The 18,053-nt window shown below is 43.8% G+C and overlaps 1 protein-coding gene across 4 annotated transcripts in view; it reads left to right on the top strand.

Annotated features, from left to right (window-relative positions):
- Positions 1 to 8,088: 8,088 nt before the first annotated feature.
- TARBP1 (tRNA guanosine 2 -O-methyltransferase TARBP1) overlaps positions 8,089 to 18,053 on the top strand; it is a 98,884-nt gene continuing 88,919 nt past the window's right edge. For all 4 annotated transcript variants that reach the window (XR_013345689.1, XM_077813428.1, XM_077813430.1 and 1 more), the window contains exons 1-3: positions 8,089 to 9,009; positions 10,617 to 10,714; positions 13,265 to 13,331. Coding sequence is in view for 3 of the 4 variants with exons in the window: in XM_077813428.1 (XP_077669554.1) it covers positions 8,112 to 9,009; positions 10,617 to 10,714; positions 13,265 to 13,331 (1,063 nt within the window). In the remaining variant the exon portion in view is untranslated. The remainder of the gene's footprint in view (positions 9,010 to 10,616; positions 10,715 to 13,264; positions 13,332 to 18,053) is intronic.

The following is an 18,053-nucleotide window of genomic DNA, read 5'->3' as shown; positions in this document are numbered from 1 at the left end:
TATTTTATTTTTAAAATAGAAGAGGTTTGAGAAATGAGGGGTGGGGCAGAGGGAAAACATGGTGTTAATATTGTTGAAATAAATCCTGTGAAACAGTACAGGAAAAGGTCTAAAGGTGTATCTTGGAAACTGAGTTTAAAAATAAAAAATCAAATATCTTCCTTTGTAATTAGATGGTATAAGTGAGGTGAGTGTTTCTAAAAGGGAGCTAATCTGGGGGCTCTTCTTTGATCCATGAATGATTAAAGTAAATTACAAAAAATGAAGAGATTGTAACCTCCAAGAAAGCCTTTTACAACATCAAACAAGGGCTCTCCTCTGATGCTGAAGATATTCTGCACTCAATTAAGGAGGCCCTAAGTGATATTGGAATGAGTCAGGAGTTTTCAAAGTAACTGGCAAACCTCAGCTCAGAAGGCGCTGCTGTGAATATGAGCAGACTGAGAGGATTAGCCATACTCATTAAAGAGAACGTACTGCATTATGGTCTATTTTCTAAACACTAGAGCTTCCCTTGGCTCATGTTTTCAAGGGTACTGTTCTCAACCAAATTGATGAGATGCTGTCTTTATTTTGAAACTTCTCACACTAAAATAAACTAAGAGGGAACTCTTTGAAGTCTATAGTTTGATGTGCAAGCCAAAAAGTGACAATGAGATGTTGGCACAGAGGGCCCAATTCAGTGTTACTCTGCACCTTGGGAAGTCATTTACACAGTTCAAGGTGAATGTAAATACTACCAGATAAGAATGGTAACATTTTTGTACAGAATAACATCTTTTTGTGGACACGTAGCTCGCCGATCACAGAACGGCTCGCTTCCAGTACTCATATTATCAGGCAAGAGTGCAAGCAAATCAGGAAGAGGAAGAAAGAGAGCCAGTTATGTCAGAAATATCATCAGAGAGAATGGTATCCAAAGGAGAGTGGAAGTTTTACAACTTCATCATGACTGAAAAAGATGGAAGGTGGTAGTTGACAAACTCTAGATTGGAGGTGTCATTTGAAGAAGAACATTTTATACGCACCTTGCACTCACTTTGGACTGGTGTAAATGACTGTACAAGGTGCACAGCAATGGTGAATTGAGCCCACAGTGCCTAAACTTCAGACTAAGTTCACAATCATAGGACAAATATGGTGTCAATTAGTTGTCTCCATCAGTCTTCCAAGTCAAAAATAACTTTATCATAGGTAGCATGTTATCTCTGCCTTTCCGAAGAGAAGACCTGTGCCTAGTAGGTAACCGAAAAACTATTCAACTGTAATTTATTTTCTTAATCCAAGAAACTTCAAAATTCAAATATTTTGCCTACTTCTTAAAAGAAAAACTACATATTATGTTCACAGATAGACAATACCAAGGAGTCAAAATGAAGTGGAAACCTCCAAGAGGGCTTGATCCAACTCCCATTGAAGACAATGGGAATTGGACTGGCCCCATAGTAAGGCAGTGAAGTTGTGGTCTGTTTTTAGTCCATGGGCCAAATCCCCAATAATAACTTTATTATAGTCCATGGGCCAAATCCCCAATCTTTATTCAAGCTATGCTCCCATTAATGTCACTATAATAGGGATTGCAGTTGGCACAGTATAATGCCCTGAAATAATATAGTGCTTTCTTCACTATGAACAGTTACTTTCCAATTTATTGACAGTAGATTCCTTGTACTCTGTATCCCCGATTCAGCAAACCACATAAGCATGTGCTTAACTCTAAGCACATGTTTAAATGATTTGATGCATGGTGACCTATATGAAGAAGGCTGATTTTATGAGAAGGAGAGTGATGGCATTCAGAGTTGTGTTCTCCATTATCATATTTCTGCCTAATTCAGATAAGCTTCTCAGTGCTGAAAGCTAAAGAAATCTAGACTATGCACATCTTAACAACATTATCGCTTTCCTAGTGAACCAATGGTGACATCCATTTAAGCTTCACCATAATAACTTGGCTCTGAGTCTAAGTGCGTATAAATGTTTAAAAGTTAACGTTGTAGCCTATCTAGTTTTAAGTGGAAATTCCTACAAAGAAGGTGATCCAGGTTAATAAATGGGAAAGCAGACTGTTACTGGTGAATATAATAGTTCCTCTACATACTGTCTGGTAAATGCTCTTCAGTCACATGAAAGGGATAAAACATGATTTGTGGAGCTTTCTGTGGTCTCCACTCAGGTTTGCAAAATAAAGACAGATGGTGAAGGATTAAGTCTAATTCTTCATCCGAACATAGCTGTTGCAGACCACTGTACTGCACTCACTCTAACTAGAGCTTTACCAGCTTAATTCCACCTCTACAGATCACAGTGACATACCACCTACTATAGCTTTGCAACTTTTCATTCATTAGGAATGCCCAAGTCAGACACAACACTATTTTCCAACCACCCATTTAGATTCTCAGCTGCAGAATGAAAGATTTTTGACAGCAATAGAGCAGTTGGACTCCGGCTTTGCTTTAAACACAAAGGGACAAATTTTCCACTCAGTTACACTGACGCAAGTGAGAACAGATTTTGCATCAAACTCTGGATGATGTTAAAATTCTTGGTCTAAGTGAATAAGTAGATTAATTTTTATTTTAAACTGATGAAGGAGCAGAAAGTTTATTATCTGGATTGTCTTCAGGTTTTGAGAACTTTTAATTGAATTAACCAGCAAAAGAAACCTGCCTGTTCAGATTAATAGTGCATATTGTGCAGGCTCTTTTATTGTTGGAAATAGCAGCAATATTACACTTATTCTTTAAAAAAGAATTGGCCTTCACTCTATACATATTTACCAATATTTATGTAATGTGTTGTCAAGGGGAGTACGAAATACCCCAAAGCAGTGCCCCTTCGAGATCTTGAACAACCTTCTTTACATATTATATTATCATCAACTTCCTAAAATATCCTAACAGGTGCTTCTGTTGAATGTAGCTACTTCTGCAGTGCTCCCAGCCTTGCTCACCAAAGAAGCATTAGCCTTTGAGCCTGTGATTCAAATGTGGGTGTCTCAGTAATGCTGCATTGCAAAGTGATAACTAGGATATTACAGGTATTTTGAGTTTTTTGTGGGGGCTCTTTTTATTTTGCATTTTGTAATTTTCCAAGTATATTCTGTTCTGTGCAGGTACTTATATTATGCTCATCACTGTAGTATCTGCGTGCCTTCCAACAGTGCATTAAACAATGTGACTACACATCTGTCACGTGTTTTTTCTCTCATCCTTTCTCTGGGGGAGAAGTGTGTGCGTGGAAGTGTTTTGTTTTGGAATTTTAAAAAATGAATAATGTGTAGCTACATGTGTGGAATGTTGCTATAAGTTTATGTTAGAGAAGGCAATGTCAAGGAAATGTGCTTTACACTCAGAGCAGAAGGGGATGAGGTTTGTGATGGTCTTTAGTTGCTGTGGGAATTCATTGGCCCAGCCTCTGAGAAGGTTCCGTCTCCCACACAGATGAGTTTTAACTTTATAGAAAGCAACATTGTGCCAGAGGAGCAAAGTTATTGGTTAGCTGAGGACCACACTTCACTTTAACATACAGCACTGGGATGGTTTTGTAAGAATACAAGAATAAGTTTATTAACAAAGAACAGAGATTTTAAATGATACTAAGCAAACATAAAAGAGACAAGTATGGTTAAAAATAAAACAAAACAAAATGCTTTCTAGTGACTGAGGGCACGGCTACACTTGCAGATGTGGAGTGCTTTGAGTTAAACCAGCCTTCAGAGAGCACAGTAGGGAAAGCGCTGCAATCTGTCCACACTGACAGCTTCAAGCGCACTGGCGTGGCCACATTTGCGGCACTTGCAGCGGCACTGGGAGCGGTGCATTGTGGGCAGCTCTCCCTGCATGCAAGTGACTGCAACGTGCTTTTCAAATGGGGGGGGGGGTGGAGTGTGACAGGGAGTGTGTTGTGTGTATGTGGGGGGAGAGAGAGTGGGTTTTTTGGGGGCTGAGAGCATGTCAGCATGCTGTCTTGTAAGTTCAGAGAGCAGCAGGCCACCCCCACCCCCCAACCTCTCTGTCTCACACACAGCATTCCCCACTAATGGTTGCTTTGTCTCAGAGCAGATAAGCAGCCGGCTGTCAGAAACGGAGCTTTCAAAGGGCATATCCGCATTCCTGCAGTGATTCGAAAACAATGACAAGAGTGACCACTTGACTTAAGGGGATTATAGGACGTTTCCGGAGGCTGATCAGAGTGCAGTAATGCAACACCCCGTTCAAACTGGCGCCACGGCGCTCCAGCGGGGGTGCAGCAAATGTTATTTCACTCGCCGAGGTGGAGTACCAGCAGCGCTGTAGCCGCGGAGTCAGAGCGCTCTACATGCCCTGCCAGTGTGGACGGGTAGTGAGCTAGTGCGCCCGGGCCTCTTTATTGTGCTGTAAGTCACAAGTGTAGCCAAGCCATCAAACTTAATTTTAGCAAGTTACAATCTTTGCCTAAGCAGTTTTCTTAATTACATCCAGTTACCAGCATCCCTAGCCCTCCAGACTAGGGGATCCAACTTTCACAGGCTTGAAGGGTGCTGCACCCTTTGTCCCCCTCAGTGATGCATAACTAAAAGGTCTTTTTGCTCCACTTATATTACTCAAAATCCACTGTCTCTGCCTCAAGAGCCAGGAGGCTTCCTAGGCTGCAGATTCTGTCCCCTGGGGTGATTGGTAAATGGTCAATTCCCCTGCTTGTTTAGCATGATGGCTTTATTTACTTTATAGGTAAAGGCACTTACATTGTCCTCTGTCTGTAACTAAGCTAGTCAGACAGGTAAATACACATTCCTTTGACTGGGCAGGTTGGGTTCATGTGCTGCCTCCCAAACAAATTTTGAGAACATATTTGCAGGACACATGTATAACTCTTTGTGCATACCCCATACATACATCATGCAGTGTTTTGCAGGAGCAGCAAGTCACCAGTTTATATATGATACCTTATATGACACCTTTGAGAGGTAGATTATAACAACAGTGTGTTCTGGCAATGAGTGTGTGTAGAATAAATATAAAATTAAAGAATTAGAGTTAGCTTAAGTTTGGTTAAGAATATATGTTGTAAAGAAAGGCCCTGACGAGCAAGAACGAAGGCCTTGAAAACAGTAAGTTATAAGGCCAGAAGAAATGAAGTTGTGAGGCTGTCTGGTTTAAAGAATAACTAATGAGATAAGAGGAAGTTTCTAAAAAGATGGCCTCTGACCAATAGGGATGTCTGCAGATGGTTTTAAATAACACAAAGAGAATCTGTCTTAAAATGAGCCAACATGGTCCTTCCCAACCCACACACCAGTATTAAAAGCTATGTGAACTCAACTGCAAAGGAAAACCTGTTGGGAAGCAAGAAGGAGGGAGGGAAAAGCCCTGGGAAGAAAGGTCATAAATCTCATCTGAATTAAGGGCAAACTGTCTCCAAATAGGTTTTAGATGAAGTCAGTAATTGGCAATGACATACCTTGTTTGTTAAAGGGCATAAAAAGTAAACTCTTAAAGGGTTCATTGTTAATACCTGCCAGACCACGCTGGAGCCAACCAATATTGGTCTAAGCATGCCTGGGTTTAGCCTGTTTGTAAGTATCTTGATCAAATGTTTATAAATGTTTTGTTACTGTTGGGATGTAGTAAATTTCTTATTATTAAGGATTTTTAGGTATATTTAGAACAATTGTATAAATACCATTTGGCTTTGGATTTAATAAAGGAATTTATGGTTAAATTAGTGTATGGTGATTTCCCATATTAATAATTTCAAATATTATTAATAATTCCAACAGCGTGGCATAGAAGGTCTCCTGGGGTCACAGAGATAGAGTCTCCTAGCCAGTGGTAGAAAGAGATGGAAGAAAGCATTACTTATGGATTCTGTTATGTGAAAACAGCATCAGTGTGGTTTCCAGGAGCACTCCTCTTTGTGTATATTTCATGCATATAGTTAGACAAAGAAAGGAAGCTAGGCACTATCAGCTCTAGTAATATCTGAAAAATGAAGACGCAATCAAGCTGTGGTAATATCTGAAACATGAACAAGCAATCAATGGTGCAGTGCAGGAGTGCCAGATCTTGATCAGTTTGATTTCTTCATTCACTGCTGCTAATCACCAGTCTCAGCCTGACTGTATTTTCTTCAGATATTTAAGAACAAAATGTTCAAACTGGGTGTCTCAGTTTTTGGATGCCTGACATGAGACACACTGGACCTGATTTTCAGAGGAGCTGTACATCTACAGATCCAATTGAAGTCAATGAGGAGCTGCAGGTGTTAAGCACCCAAGTACTTCAGGTTGGGCACCTAAAAACCTGGGGTCAGTTTTGAAAATTTGGGCCTTATTCTGTATTGTCCCTTTACTTCCCATAATTTCTCGTCTGCCTTTCTCCATGCAAACATACCATGAATATTTCATCTCAGGACTTTTCTCTCTGAAATGCCTTTTTGTTTTCTGTACATCAACACTCATTCCCCTGCACGCCTCATTTTAATACAATCATATTCACTCTTCTTTCCACACATCTGCTTTTTGCTGCATGTTTTTTTATTCAAAACAGCTGAAAAAAGTGGAAAAACAAATGTCAATGACAACAGCACCACCTGCTGAGAGAAGCATAAAACCTGTGGAATCAAGTTTTCCATTACAGGCATCCAGAGATTGGGCTTGAACATCTGATCTGAACAGCCTCAAACTTTGGAGAAGTGTGGATTTGGATCTGAACTTTGTGATTCAGGTTGGACTAATTTCTTGGTTCACAAGACTGGATGCATTCAGGATAGCATGGACATGTGGAAGAGCTACAAGTATTCTAGAGCTTATCCTTTATCCTGGCTTGCACTGTTTTTCTTTCATTTCTCTTCCTCACAAAAGCTCAGTCACAAGATTGTAGGCAACATCTATTACTATCTTTTCTTTTCTGTGGCTTGATATGCAATCATTTTCTGTTGTTTTGTATTTTTCTTTCCCCTGTCCAACCCAACTTCAAGTAACCTTCTGCAATGCATATGGCCACATACTTTGGATCTTTATGTGAACATCAGCCACAGTACCCAATTCCCTCTTTCCTTGTATTTTTCTCACTGCAAAGGCTGCCCCATAAGGCAATTAATGTGCAAACAGTAGGGGTTGCTACTTGTTGCATAGCAGCACTGGGAAAACCAAGGAGAGGCATCTAGTATATTTGGGCACATCTGTGGATTTCAGCATGTACTGTAATTAGGATCCATGTTACTGTAGGACAGGGTTCTGATGGGAAATCTCCTGGAGGACTCCCCTACACTGAGATCTCTTCCCCAATCTTTTCCACTAAGTCCTGCTGAGAAGAGTGGTGAAGTTTGCCCTTCCTCCAGCAGGAATCCAGAGTACCTTAATGCCATCCACACTAGGGCTGGATGGGGAGATGACATGCACTCCCCCACCCTCTTGGGTATCTCAGATATGCAGAGAAGCCTCAAGGGGGGAAGGACGGTGTCTACAGAGGCATCTGAGGCCCCTTCTCATGTGAATGGGGGAGAGGAATCTGTGCAAACAGCATGTGTGTGCGCGTGTAAATACCTTTTCATGAGAGGACAAGTTTCTGTTGAACCCAAAACACCATCAATGTTTCACTTTTTTCCTTCTGAATGTTGTAATCCCTTTTGAACTATTTCCACTTCACCAGTCTAGGGCAGCACCTCAACTCAGTGTATTTTTGGAAACTGCATGAAATGAGGGTCGCAGGGAGGCATAATAACGTCCCAGGCCATGTAATTTTGCCCACAATCCTTCTCCAGTTTGGGTTAACATCAACTGACTGCTGGCGAAGTCACCCACGTTACCGCGATCCGAGCAGAACCGTCGGACCAGACAGGCAGCAATCACCGCAATGACAAGTACATGGCCTGCAGCAAAGGGAACGGCCCAGGCTTGGGCTAAGAGAGGGGCTGTGAAGCTCCGGTTCCACCTCGGCTCTTCCCACACTGGGGGGAGACGTCCCCGCCTTCGGAGACCATTGGGCGCCCCACGGTAGCGCACAGGCTGCTGGGGGAAAAGGGGCGGGGCAGCGGGGGCGGTGACCGCTGGGTCGCGCGGCCGGTCTAACTCCCGCGCGCGCCCCCTTCCCCTCGCGGAGCCCCCCCCTGCCCCCCACCTCCCCATGGAGCTGGTGCTGGCGGACGCGCTGCTGGGCCTCGCGCGCAGCCCGGACCCCTGCGCGCTGCTGCGGGCGGTGTGCGGCGGCGATGGGCCCGCCCCGCTCTCCGTGGAGCGCGTGGAGACCCTCCGCTTCCTGCTGCAGTGGCTGGAGGCCGGCGGGGCCGGGGGGGAGGCGCTGCGGCGGGCGGCCGGGGAGGTGGCGCTGGGGCGCTGCTGGCCCCTGCTGCGCGGCGGCGGGGGAGCGGACGACCCGGAGCGGCGCCGCCTGGTGAGAGCCGCCTGCGGGGCGCTGCGGCTCTGCGCCCGGCTCTGCGGGGCTCCGCTGGCGGCGCGGCTGGCCGGGGAGGCGCTGGCGGCGCTGCGGGCCGAGCCGCCGGGGGCCGGGCTGGGCGCCGAGGCGGCGGTGGAGGCGCTGGTGGCCGTGGCCCCCGAGCTGCAGGAGCCGGCCTTGCTGGAGCGGGCGGTGGACGCGGCGCTGGCGCTGGTGCGGGCGGGCGGGCGCGACGCCGGGGAGGAGGTGGCGGCAGCGCTGGTGGCCGGGCGGCTGCTGCCGGCGCTGAGCAGGAACCGCGCCGCCCTGGGGCGGGTCTGGGAGGGGCTGCTGCTGCCGCCGGGGCGCGGGGCGGAGGGGGGCGCTGCCGCCCTCCGGGTGAGCCGGACCCTGCTGGCCCTGACCGCCCTGGCGGACCTGCTGTTCCCCGGCCTGGAGGGGGATGGTGGCGGGGAGGGCCCAGCTCGGGACGCCCGGCTCTGCGGGGGCTTCTGGCGAGTGATGCAGAAGGGACTCACCGACGGGGACGGGCTGTGCCGGAAACGAGCCCGCTACCTGCTGAAGCGAGCGGTGGAGGTGTCCGATCAGCTGCGCACGGACTGCACCTGCCCCCCGGACAGTGGAGACGGTACATAGCCCCACCCGACTGCCCTAGCTAACCCCGCGCGGCTCATCCACACAGCAGCGACTCGCACAGCTTAGCCGGGCCTCGGCCTGCCACCCTGCGCGGCCGTGTGTGCTTGCCGCATTGTGGGGCGGTCTGCACAGCCAGGCTGTTCTGCCAGTGCTTGGGTACCGAGATGATAGTTGTTTCATAGGTACCCTGCAGAGTTGTTGGTGTGGGGAGATAATTGTATTTCTGTCCTCTTGTACTGGGCATTGGGAGGTAGGAAGATAGGCAAATTTGGTTAACTGGTACACGCACAAAAATGGTGTTAGGATCTGCTTACACCCTGGTATTTGTTATGAGCTTATGAGCTGAGTTGAAACTCTGCAGTTACATGGCTCAGAAGCATGTGTTAACCATAAAGTACGGAAACAAACAGTTCATGGAGTCCACCATGTTACAACCTCATTTCAGACTTGGTAAAAATCAGCACCAACAAGCCCTAGGCCCTGCCTAAATAGCTAAGGAAACTAAGCACCTTTCTAATGAACCTCTGAGTGAGGCTTAAGTAAAGCTGGAGGTGGACAGTGGACAAAAGTGCATTCCAAATTTTGACCCACTTTGTAGCCTCTCAAGCGATCCTTCATTTTGCAGAATACTTTCTATGCCCACACTCTTCACGTGATGACTAGTCAATCTTGTGGACTATTATGGAAGACTTAACTCAGAAGTCTGGGGGATCACTGGGAAGAGTGCAACTTGAAACATGCTCTGTAGGGCTGCTAGGGTTGCCAATTGTACCAACCGGTTCCCCCTTCTATTCCCCAGTGATGGAAGCCTGGCCATCGAGGGCTGGCTTGAAATGGCATGGGGAAGGGTTGCTGGCCCTGCTTATGCCGCACCCACTCAGAGAGGCATAATTTAGGGCTTGGTGTTCAAGAGGTAGGAGCAAGATTCTCCCTTTACACTTTCAAATATTTAATGTCTCAGAATATTTGAAACTCTAAAGATTGTTGCACTGTCATTAAAAGCACATGGCATGAGTATAACATGGTTCTGTTTTCTTCGCCTTCCTGTGTGATTGTGGGCAAGTTACTTAAGTGAGTGCAAAATATTAATTAAAAAATAAAATCTGCAATCGAACATCCCCACAAAGTGATAAAACACTCAATTTCTCAAGCAGATTCAGAGAAGTGTCACTTTCATGTCAGTTTACTATTTATACAGCAGGTAACAAAATATGAGTTACTGTTATTGGAAAAACAAGTGATGAGATCTGGAAAGGATAGCAAATGCTGACAGGTAATTAGCACTGTCACATTTTTCTATCTAGTCTTAAATGGGTTTATCAGAAAAATACGTGCATGTTCATATATTTTCACTTCAGCCACATGGGAAATTGCTGTTAAAATTCAGTAGATTACAAAGTTAGATTTTTTTCAGCCCTTGTTGAGGCAAAACTGTTGATTTCAGTAGGAGTTGTGTACGTGACAAGACTATAGGATCAAGTGCTGTGTTATCACTTCTTGGTGATAACTCATGCTGGAGATGACATTTTATCACTTTTTGCTTGAAGGATAGGAGCAGAAATATCTTTGTAATTTAAACAATTTAATATTTTCAATTAGAATCAAGTCTTTTCTGGTGGTCTGTGGAGAAGAATGACAAACTTTTGCAATTTTGGGAAAATTACATTTTAATAATGGAGACTCTGGAAGGAAATCAGGTAAGTGTACTTCGTTTGTTTTAACATGTCGAGTATTTTTGATTATATGTGCACATGGTGAACAGTATTGTCGATCACACATTTTGTTCAAATATCACAAACTAGTAATCTTGCTTTAACAAGCATGTTTAAATAGCCTGTTACAGCTTTATAAGCTTTTTGCCTTAGAGTTTTTGGCTTTCACATGCAAAACGTTTAACGTGTAGCTTTTATAAGTTAGTGTGATGGAATTTTTTTGGCGTTAGAAACCCACTCTCAATTTCTTTGAGACAACAATCAATCTAGTGAGTAGAGCAGGGGATTGCAGGTGGAAGACCTAAGTTTCAATTTGCTGAAAGACTGTGGGTAAGTCACTTAGCTGAAGATGAAAATCAGCTTTCGTTATTGCATTCAGTTTCACATCTGAAAAGTGAGACTAATACAGGTTTCAGAGTAGCAGCCGTGTTAGTCTGTATTTGCAAAGAGAAAAGGAGTACTTGTGGTACCTTAGAGACTAAAATTTATTTGAGCATAAGCTTTCGTGAGCTAAGTCAATAGGAGTCTTTTCATTGAGTCCAATGGAAATCAGGCCTGTAGTGACTTTCATCCAAGGATCTTTCAGTGGTTTAAAGTGGTGTATTAGTCTCACAAAGAGAAAAGGAGTGCCACAAGTACTCAATGAAAAGACTCCTATTGACTTTAGCCCTATTTCATTTCAAAGTGGGGTAGTATTTGCTCATTCGTTTTGGGACATGAAGACTTCCCTTCCCACACTCCATGGTCTAGTCATATTATTTTATCTGCTAGTTTCCAGCCTTCCCATTCTTCCAGCTCAGTCTCATCACCTGTATTGTCTTGTTCTGAGGATTTGTTTTTCCATACTGTAGTGGGCTTCGCTCTGGGGCCTGCAGGCCTAGTGGTCAGGCTGCAGCCAAACTGTCTCTCTCAGTCTTGGGATAACTCTTCTGGGCAGTCTTGTGGCCAAGGCACACTTTGCCAGCTCCTGCCCTGAGTCCTCTGGGATTTCTCAGGTGTTTGGGGTGGAGGGGACACAGGTCCTCCCTCGCCAGCAGGTCCAGCTTAGGGTTCAAGAGGGGGAGAGGCAAGGAGTGGCTCAGTTCCTTCTGGTTGCTACTCTAGATTAGCCTTCCCTGTTTTATCATGGCCCCAGACTTCTCCTTGCACAGTCTCAGTAATACAGAGCTCCAGCTGCGGGGTAGCTTTCCAGCTCACTCCCAGAGTCCACTTGTTCCCTCGGGTCAGGGAGAAGAGGGGGAAAGGTCAGACCCTCTGTCTCCTGGCCATGTCTTACAGTCCCAGTCTTCCCCCTATATATTGCTCTGCTTCAGCAACTACTCTCTATTTGCCTTCTTGCAGCCGTCTCTCCGTCACTCTCCCACGCTGCTGACTGCCAGAGCTTCCTGTTTAAGCAGACCCTCCATAGGGAACATGCCTGGCAGCTGCTGAGAGGTGGGGCCTTCTGGGCACAGTACTGTTTCACTACTCCTTTTATCCGTAGTGTGAGATCTGTACACCCCATCACTAGGGTCTTATCAAATTCATGGTTCATTTTGATCAATTTCACGGCCAGAGGGTTTTTAAATTGGTCAGGTTCAGGTTTTCAGATATTTACATCTGAAATTTCATGGTGTTGTAACCATGGGGGTCCTGAGCCAAAAAGAGGTTATGGAGGGGTCACAAAGGGGATAAAGGGGGGTTGTGGGATTGCCACCTTCACTTCTGTGCTGCCTTTGGAGCTGGGCTGTGAAGCTTCCTGCAGCCAGACGAGATTCCCAGAGATGGGGGTGGGTCTGATCTCACCCGTGCTGCTGAGAACCTTCAGAGGTAGCAGCAGCCGTGGAGTTTCCTGCAGTAAGGGGAGGTATCCAGAGGTGGGTCTGATCTCCCCCCGAGAGTGGCCATGCAGAGGAAGAGAAAATCCCGTCCCTCCCCAGTCTGGTGGGCTAGCAGCTGGAGCCTGGTGGATGGTAGGAGCTCCCAGCCCTGCCCATCTCCCACCCCTCCAATAGCTAGATTTCATGGGGGAGGTCTGGTTTCATAGCCCGTGACATGTTTTTCATGGCTGTGAATTTGATAGGGTCCTACCCATCACCTGTAGTCAAACCATTTGCTGCTCTTCACTGTCTAAAATGAAATGTATCGACAAATAGCCTTTACTGAGAGAAATAACTCCTACACTTGTCTTGCTAACTAAAACTTCACATTTTAGTAAATATATTGTGCTATTTTATGGAATTGAAAATCTACAAGTTGTTTTAAGTCATGAATGAAAATGTCAATTGCTAATGGGTGAGTGGTTGGTATGATAAAACAGCATGACAGTGAAGGCAATTTAATAAGAAACCTGTAAACTAACTAAGTACCATGCACCAGATCCTAGGATTAATTACAAAAGGTACTGATTCAGAGTAACTCTTAAATTAAATAAAGTTATTCCAGTTTTATACTAGTGTGACTGAGAGCAAATTCTAACCCATAAGTATAGCTATGATAACTTTTTGGTTTGTGTTGAACTAAATTAATTACATAAAATCTGCTTTTTAATTTCAGATACATGTTATAAAGCCAGTCTTACCAAAGTTAAACAGTTTGTATGAATATGCAGTATCAGAAAAAGGTAAGGTGATTTGTTTTCAGATATTATTTTAATGTAATGGTTAAGTATCAATGTGTGTGTATGGTTTTTGTTTTGTTTTTTTAACCTACACTTTCATTTGTATGGTAATGTTTTTTCCTTACCATTCACGTGAAACAACTATCTTTTAGCTAGCTATGTGTCCTATCCAGGGTTGCTTTCCATATTGATTTATAGACTGTCCACCAAACATACATTGACAGGGCCCAGTGTGCTCCGAAGTAAGATGGAATCTAATTTCGTGGCAAGAACCCCTAATTCTTCTTTGAGTACTTGTGTCTGTTTCTCTTAGCTCTGTGTGTGGAGTTCACTTGAGTCAGAGAGTTTTCATGAGCTTCTTGGTGCCTCCAGTTGAGGGTATAAAGGGTGAAATCACACCACTTCAGTTCCTTCTTATTACAGTATCTGGGAGCATAATGTAGTAAAATCTCATTCCATGGGCAAGTTAATGGTAGAAAGGCAGGGGAGGTGTCATATGATTCGTAAAAATCTACAGAATCATAATTTCAGTGGTGTCACCCTTTGCATTGTGGTGGGTGGATTTGCTGCCAGCTTCAGGTCCTCCGGTTTTTGGAAAATTTGCCAGTACAATGTTGTCGGAAACGGATTGAGTTGAGTGTCATTTAAAAGCCTTTTCTCCCACGAATACAAAGCACCAAACAAGACAAACCTAGAACAATTATGTAGATATATATATTCATGAAAATGTTTAAAAAGCAACTTTTTAAATTTTACTTCAACACAGGTATGTATTGTGTACATGAAAAAGACATTGATCTTTGGTCATCCTGGGGAAGTTAACCTTGACATGTAGGACTGGAAACATTTATTCATCAAAGTCATCAGTATTGTATCCGGCTACCACTGCTAGACATGTTGTCACACTGATATTGTTTGCGCCGTGCTCATACATCTTCATTCAGGGCAGGCTGCTGGCCATAAATTTGTAAGGTGGCAAGCATCTGGTCTTTGCAAACAAGCATTTGATTAGCTGAAGGATTGATTTGGGAGCGCGTGGTATTTCACATATAACTCATGTGATCAGTCTGTTCTCCAAGACCTATCGATGCCTGATAGGGGAGGCTTGCTTTGTATGTGCTTGATCATCCCAGAGCCGTTCCATTCCTTGATGATTTGCCTTCTTGATAGCAAGTATAAATACATCCCTTAATCAGTGGCAATATTTTTCTTTGTTTGTCAGTTTCATGGAAAACATCCACCATTGTATTTTGGCAAGTGTTGTAAGGTTAGTTTTCAAATGGTAAACGCGTGTTATGAATGTCTCAGCCATTCTGAGCACCTTCAGGGAAAGGAGAGAGTCTTCGGAGGCTGAATCAGGTGCTTTCCAGTAAGATAAGTTGGTTTTTCATGCCAGCCTTCCAGTAGTGTCACATCCTAAAAGGGCGTGGACACCTGACAGTGCAGTGGCTTTTAATGCTTTGTGTGATAGGGACACACTTCTGAGGATTATACAGCGATTCTGATCCCTAGCAGAAGGCACAAAAACAGAATCTTGTGGAAGTCTTGGGTAGAGTCTTGTGCAAAAATCTGGAGTTTTGTTGCAACTCTCTCTAGGGCATTGATGCAAGATGATTTTAGTGTCAGCCTTTTAATGAAGAAACTCCACTGAACAGTGTGGGGTAACAGCTTTGTTATTTCGTGTGATGACAAAATTCTTCGAGCAGCTTTTTGCCTGCTGTAGCATTTCCTCTGCAAAGTATGCAGTTAACTTGTCCTTGCGAGTGAGAGACAGTAGCTTATTGATTGTGACATGGCCTTCACAACATCCCCCAGCAGCGAGTTCCACAGATTGACTGTGTTGTGTGAATAAGTACTTTCTTTTCTGAGCTTTAAACCTGCTGGTTTTTAATTTCAGTGGGTGATGCCTGGTCTTTGTGTTATGTGAAGGAGTAAATAACACTTCCTTATTCATTTTCTTCACACCATTCATGTTTTTATAGATCTCTGTGACATCCCCCTTACTTATCTCTTTTCCCAACTGAAATGTCCCAGTCTTTTTAATCTCTCCTCATATGGAAGCTGTTTCATACTCTTAATCATTTTTGTCGCCCTTCTTTGTACCTTTTCCAATTCTAATCTATATATTTTTTGAGATGGAGCAACCAGAACTGCATGCTATATTCAAAGTACCATGGATTTCTGTAATGGCATTGATATTTTCTGTCTTTTTATTTATCGCTTTCTTAATGGTTCTTAACATTCTGTTGGCTTTTTGACCTTGACTACCAATACACATTGAGTGGATGTTTTCAGAGAACTATCCACAGTGACTCCAAGATCTTTCTTGAGTGGTAACAGTAATTTAGACCCCATCGTTTTATGGATAGTTGGGATTATGTTTTCCAATGTGCCTTACTCTGCATATATCAACACTGAATTTCATCTTCCATTTTTCAGAGTAACAGCCGTGTTAGTCTGTATTCGCAAAAAGAAAAGGAGTACTTGTGGCACCTTAGAGACTAATCAATTTATTTGAGCATGAGCTTTCGTGAGCTACAGCTCACTTCATCGGATGCATACCGTGGAAACTGCAGCAGACTTTATATATACACAGAGAATATGAAACAATACCTCCTCCCACCCCACTGTCCTGCTGGTAATAGCTTATCTAAAGTGATCATCAGGTTAGGCCATTTCCAGCACAAATCCAGGTTTTCTCACCCTCCACCCCCCCACACAAATTCACTCTCCTGCTGGTGATAGCCCATCCAAAGTGACAATTCTTTACACAATGTGCATGATGATCAAATTGGGCCATTTCCTGCACAAATCCAGGTTCTCTCACTCCCTCACCCCCCTCCAAAAACCCACCCCCATACACACACAAACTCACTCTCCTGCTGGTAATAGCTCATCCAAACTGACCACTCTTGTTTTTTCCTACCCCCCCACCCCAGATGTTCTGGTTTAACTTGGAGAGTGGTCAGTTTGGATGAGCTATTACCAGCAGGAGAGTGAGTTTGTGTGTGTATGGGGGTGGGTTTTTGGAGGGGGGTGAGGGAGTGAGAGAACCTGGATTTGTGCAGGAAATGGCCCAATTTGATCATCATGCACATTGTGTAAAGAATTGTCACTTTGGATGGGCTATCACCAGCAGGAGAGTGAATTTGTGTGGGGGGGGGTGGAGGGTGAGAAAACCTGGATTTGTGCTGGAAATGGCCTAACTTGATGATCACTTTAGATAAGCTATTACCAGCAGGACAGTGGGGTGGGAGGAGGTATTGGTTCATATTCTCTGTGTATATATAAAGTCTGCTGCAGTTTCCACGGTATGCATCCGATGAAGTGAGCTGTAGCTCACGAAAGCTCATGCTCAAATAAATTGATTAGTCTCTAAGGTGCCACAAGTACTCCTTTTCTATCTGCCATTTTGTTTCCCGGTCACCCAGCTTTCTGAGATCCCTTGGTAACTTTTTGCAGTCTGCTTTGGATTTAGCTATCTTGAGTAATTTGTACTATCTGCAAATTTTGCTACCTCACTGTTTACCCCTTTTTCCAGATCATGAATATATTGAGTTGGACTGGTCCCAGTACAGTTCCCTGGGAACACCACTATTTTACCTCTCTCCATTCTGAAAACTGACCATTTACACCTACCCTTTGTTTCCTATCTTTTATCCAGTTACTGATCCATGAGAGGACCTTCCCTCTTATCCCATGACTGCTTAGTTTGCTTAAGAGCCTTTAGTGAGGGACCTTGTCTAAAGCTTTCTGAAAGTCCAGTTACACTATATCCATTGTATCACCTTTGTCCACATGTTTGTTGACTGTCCTCAAAGAATTCTTGTAGATCTGTGAGGCAGGATTTTCCTTTACAAAAGGTGTGTTGACTTTTCCCCAACAAATTGTGTTTGATCTGTGTGTGTCTGATCATTCATCTTGTGCTTTATCTGTGCGGTTATTGATCCATAAGAATTCAAGATAATTTTCTTCTGAGTTATCAGTGACTTGGAGACAGATAAAGCCATATTTAATGTAGAGTGCCATTCCCTCTCTCCTCTTTTGCCCACTCAGTCCTTCCTAAATCGGTTATAACTATTGATGTTAACATTCCAGTTATTTGAATCATCCCACCAGGTTTCAGCAATACCAGTTAAATCAAATTTATGTTCATAAATGAGCAATTCCAATTCTGTTAGTTACTTGGGCTCCTACTATTAGCGCATAGGCAATTCAGGCATTTTTGCTCTGCATGTCCTCTGTTTCTTGATTAATTTTGTTCTCAACATCTTGATTCTGTACCTGCTGATTGCTCATATCTTCCCTCGTTTAGCACTCTCTTGACTACTTTAGCTAGCCTGTTGAACAGGCCTTTAAAGGCACACCTCTAGTGTCATGACACATTTTGATTCAATTCTGCAGATATATTTGTTCTTGCATTCCAGCTGCATAAGGAATGTTAAATGAACTGAGCTATCAGTGGGGCTAGCTGCTATGATTGGCAGGATTCGTACACAGGTGATTCAGTCTGGCATCTTGTGTAGTGTAGAGTTAAAGGCTGATAATGTTGGAATTAGCTCTCATTTTATGAGCGTTAGCTGATAGCTTGGTACTGTCAGTTGAGAGCCACAATTTAATTTTGTGATGGCTGCATTTTTGATATGCTTGTGCTAAAGTATAATAAAAGAGAGCTGATTTTAAACGCTTTCTTGAATATATATTTACATAATTGTTCTAATTTTG

This window comes from Eretmochelys imbricata, chromosome 3 (genome assembly GCF_965152235.1).
Source record: "Eretmochelys imbricata isolate rEreImb1 chromosome 3, rEreImb1.hap1, whole genome shotgun sequence".
In the NCBI taxonomy this organism is placed as follows: Eukaryota; Metazoa; Chordata; order Testudines; family Cheloniidae; genus Eretmochelys; species Eretmochelys imbricata.
Note: the sequence above shows the minus strand (reverse complement) of the source record. Positions and strands in the feature narration are given on the sequence as shown.